The sequence below is a fragment of the Primulina huaijiensis genome, unplaced genomic scaffold (assembly GCF_012295235.1).
Source record: "Primulina huaijiensis isolate GDHJ02 unplaced genomic scaffold, ASM1229523v2 scaffold43345, whole genome shotgun sequence".
NCBI lineage: Eukaryota > Viridiplantae > Streptophyta > Magnoliopsida > Lamiales > Gesneriaceae > Primulina > Primulina huaijiensis.
In genome coordinates this window covers 1-3619 of record NW_027360486.1, presented here as the reverse complement: position 1 = coordinate 3619, position 3619 = coordinate 1, and the positions used below count along the sequence as shown (strand labels likewise).

At 40.7% G+C, this 3619-nt stretch overlaps 1 protein-coding gene across 2 annotated transcripts; it reads right to left on the bottom strand.

Annotated features, from left to right (window-relative positions):
• On the bottom strand, positions 1 to 3607 carry LOC140970088 (BTB/POZ domain and ankyrin repeat-containing protein NPR1-like). 2 transcript variants are annotated; one of them, XM_073431655.1, is made up of 5 exons: positions 3333 to 3607; positions 2151 to 3211; positions 1286 to 2045; positions 646 to 849; positions 1 to 494 (listed from the first exon to the last, which is right to left on the bottom strand). In XM_073431655.1, the coding sequence occupies exons 2-5, from the start codon at positions 2697 to 2699 to the stop codon at positions 454 to 456; spliced, it is 1554 nt and encodes a 517-aa protein (XP_073287756.1). In that variant the 5' UTR covers positions 2700 to 3211; positions 3333 to 3607; the 3' UTR covers positions 1 to 453. The 2 variants fall into 2 exon arrangements, with proteins under 2 accessions (XP_073287756.1, XP_073287755.1); XM_073431654.1 differs by having other exon boundaries at positions 1 to 499; positions 652 to 849; positions 3333 to 3605.
• Between the last annotated feature and the right edge of the window lie 12 nt (positions 3608 to 3619).

Genomic DNA, 3619 nt, shown 5'->3' with positions numbered 1-3619 from the left:
TTACACCCCAAAGGAGATGGATATGTGAAAAGATTAACTCAGACAGTACAGTGCAACTCTACTTCACACAGACCTATTAACTTTGACACACAGGTGTGTATATATAACAAAACTCCACCAGTGCTAGATGTCTGTTAAGGTTTGAATTCTTTCTATGCTCTACAATTTAAGGCCAACTGAGAAGATTGGATGATTCAAGCACGCTCACAAACACACACATGTGTGCGTGCTTATCTTTTTCTCATCTTATTATTTATTGCACTACCCTTTGGAGAAGATGAAACAGTGGAACGAGTTGAAAAGCCTGTCAGCTTATGTTCAGCCATGTCTCTGCTAAATGCTTTCATCACATCCGCCTTGAGTTCCATGAAGCGCATCTTTTTCGTTCTTTGTTCTTCTGCTGTACCCTTCTCCAGCAGTAAAGCGCCTAAAATGTCGTCCTCCAACAGTCTGTCAAGAAATTCCGAGCAGTTGGGGAAATATCGCCGCCCCGTCTCCACTGCCATTTAACAAAGATTGAATCTTAATTGGCTGAGCTATAATGTTCATAGATTTTCAGATGAAATTTGCATCTTAAAATTTATGTCAATCGACAGGGAAGTGATGTATAATGCTTTTAAGTTCAAGAAATTCTTGAGTTGGTACTCTTACCAGTTTTTTGCAGGGCTTGTAACCTCTGCTGGAGCCTTTTAACTTGCTCAGTCGGTATTTCATTCAAATCAACCTCTCTAAAGTTCCCACATGAACCTTTGGATGCTGAAAGCCCAGCAAACTCCAGAGTCAAATCTGCATGTGCTATCTGCATAGCTAATCTTGCTTCCAGTGGAAATAAGGTTCGTGCCATCGCAACTGCCAAGTAAACTCCAATTTTATAAAGCACTAACACATTCAACTATAGTTGAATAATTGGTTAGTTATTGACTTGGAATACATGCAAGCATCTGTTAGAGCTGGATGACTAAAGGTATAAGCTGCAGCTTAAAATTTTGTAACTAGCAATTCATCATTATTGCCTCTGAGTTCAATTATAGAATCAAACTTTGTCCAAAGTTATAATGATTAATAATGATATGACTCGAATATTCCAAAATACACAGACAATTGCTGGTCCAGACAAACTCAAAACTCGAGCAACTTTCGCAAGGATTAGCTATTTAATTTTACTCCCTAACTCTAATTTCTAGCCCTGTCCCTAATGCATGTGTGTGATCATTTTCCAGGGAAAAAAAGGGATAAATAACACTAATATATGGCAACGCATATTAACTTGATAACTTTTCGTTACCTCTGTTTTCAAAAAAAAGAAGCGTCATGTGCAGATCATCGGCCAACATCATAGATGACATTGACACATTCCCAGCCATCGGATTCCCGCACATCTCTCTCGCCAGCATATCTACACACAATCGGTCCTTATTCGTCTCCTGGCCATGCTTCATCACCTCGTTAAAATCCTTAGGACGCGTCAACCTCCTGCATATTGTCAGAGCTGTACGTCCATCCCACGTCTTGTCAAACACAGATGCACCCTCGGCAAGCAATCCAAGAACTATAGATGGGTCCTTGCGTCTTGCAGCAACATGAAGTACGGAGTACCCTTGAGAATTCCTGAGGTTAATATCAGCATTCTTCAAGTTCAGAACCTCGTTCATAAGCTTGGGATTGCAATATGCAGCAGCATAATGAAGAGCACAAGCTGCATCTAAGGTGATATCGGATTCATCCAAGAGTAACTCCACTAATGCAATGTCATCAGAATCAAGTGCTTTGTGAATTCTCCTGATTCTCTTCTCATTCACAGGGTCCACTATGATCGAGTCATTTTCTTCTCCTTCTTCTTTCTTGGAGCGGACGCGGAGTGATTTGACATCAGCCAACACCTCATGGGGCAGCTCCTTCTCCATGGCAATATGGTCGAGTTCTGATCGTGCTATTCTTTGGACACAACTTGCAAGAAGTTGCTTCAAGTCACAATGAAACGCCACCGTAAGAATTGGAATTACGTCTTCCACAAAAGCTTTGTCAACAAAACTAAGAAGGCGATGCTACAAGCAAACAAAAAGACAATTATCAGAATCCACATCTCCGTAAAAAGTATATGAGAAAAGATTTTAGTCAGCACAGCATTCAGAGACTAGTACCAAACTAACCTGAACAACCACCAGAAGTTCTTTAATCTCAAATAAAGCACAAGCATACATCATCTGCACAGCATAATCGATGGCAGGACCACAGGAATCATGAGCACAAGATTCATCAACACAGGTTGATACCTCGGTTGGATACGCCTTAATCTTTCCAGTATACAAATAATTCAAGACGACCACGAATGCTTCGTATCCTATTCTTCCACGAGGCACCAATTCAGACATATGATACTTCGGTTTTCCTTCCTTAACAGATTCATCACTCACTTTTTTAAATAGATTGTGAAAAAATTGACTCTGGGAGGCTAAAATGCAGCGATGGACACCCACAATGTGCCCCTCAACTTCTATTTTGGCGTCACTGTAGTCAAAGTCACCACCAAGCAAGAGCTTCTCAAGGCCGGTACTTGGTCTACTCAAACTCAATAATTCAAGACTCGTCCCCACTTCGGAGCTAGCAGAGGAAGATATATTGTTGCTTGTAGAGCCATTTGACAAGTGAGAATTGGAGGCAAAGCTCAATGATGAATTCAGCTCACTGCCATAATCCATAGTTATTGCTCCTTGGATCTTATTTACCCAAAATTAGATTATTTTTAACGACACAAGGAAAAAAATGTACAAGATTATAAGCTCCAGCCCTCCAAATTCCTCAAATCCTTGAGAACCGTTCACCTCCCTCAAGTTGCTCTGATTCAAGATTTACATCCATTAAAAGAATACCGAAAACACCACAGGATTTGAGCATGAGCCTGTTTTGTACGTAGCTCCTAATACAGCAAAATCTTCAATTCCGAGACAACCAACTGTTAAACCAATCTCTATATATGCTAACCTTTAATCAATACAGGCAAAACCTTAAAAGTAACCCGGGCAGCCAGCAAGTCAACGCCTCAATTATTCATCATCTGCGAGCTACACACACCGATAAGCCACCCAATATGCAAAGACAAATTTCGATTTTTGGGCCAACAAACAGACTTGTCAGCTCTCCTAGCTAGCAAATTATTCTCTGAAAAATGAAACTACTCAACACGATCCCCAGATTGTCACAAAGAAGCTGCCTGCAAAGTTCAAGAAACAAGAAACAAGAAACAAGAAACCAAGTCATACAGAGTTATCCCATGTGAAAGGTGAGTATAAAATCTTCCCAGAAAAAGAAGCAGCAAAATTCTTCCAAGTTACCTGCAGTATCTGTTCAAGAACCGAGAAGCTCGCTCATTGTTTGAGGTGACAGTTGACTTCGCTGAAAAGGGTTATGTATACGGTAACTACTTCAGTTAGAAGTTGAGAAAAATGGCGTAGAAAATGTGAATGACTGGGTTTCCGGGAAATGACAGTGAAGGACGTACGGATCACTCAGAACTCATATTGGCGGGCTGTGTTTGTCTCTTTGCTCCAAGTACACGCTCTTTGCTGACCAAATCCAACGCTCCCCTTCCTCTCTCCATCTCCAATTATAGCAAATATAA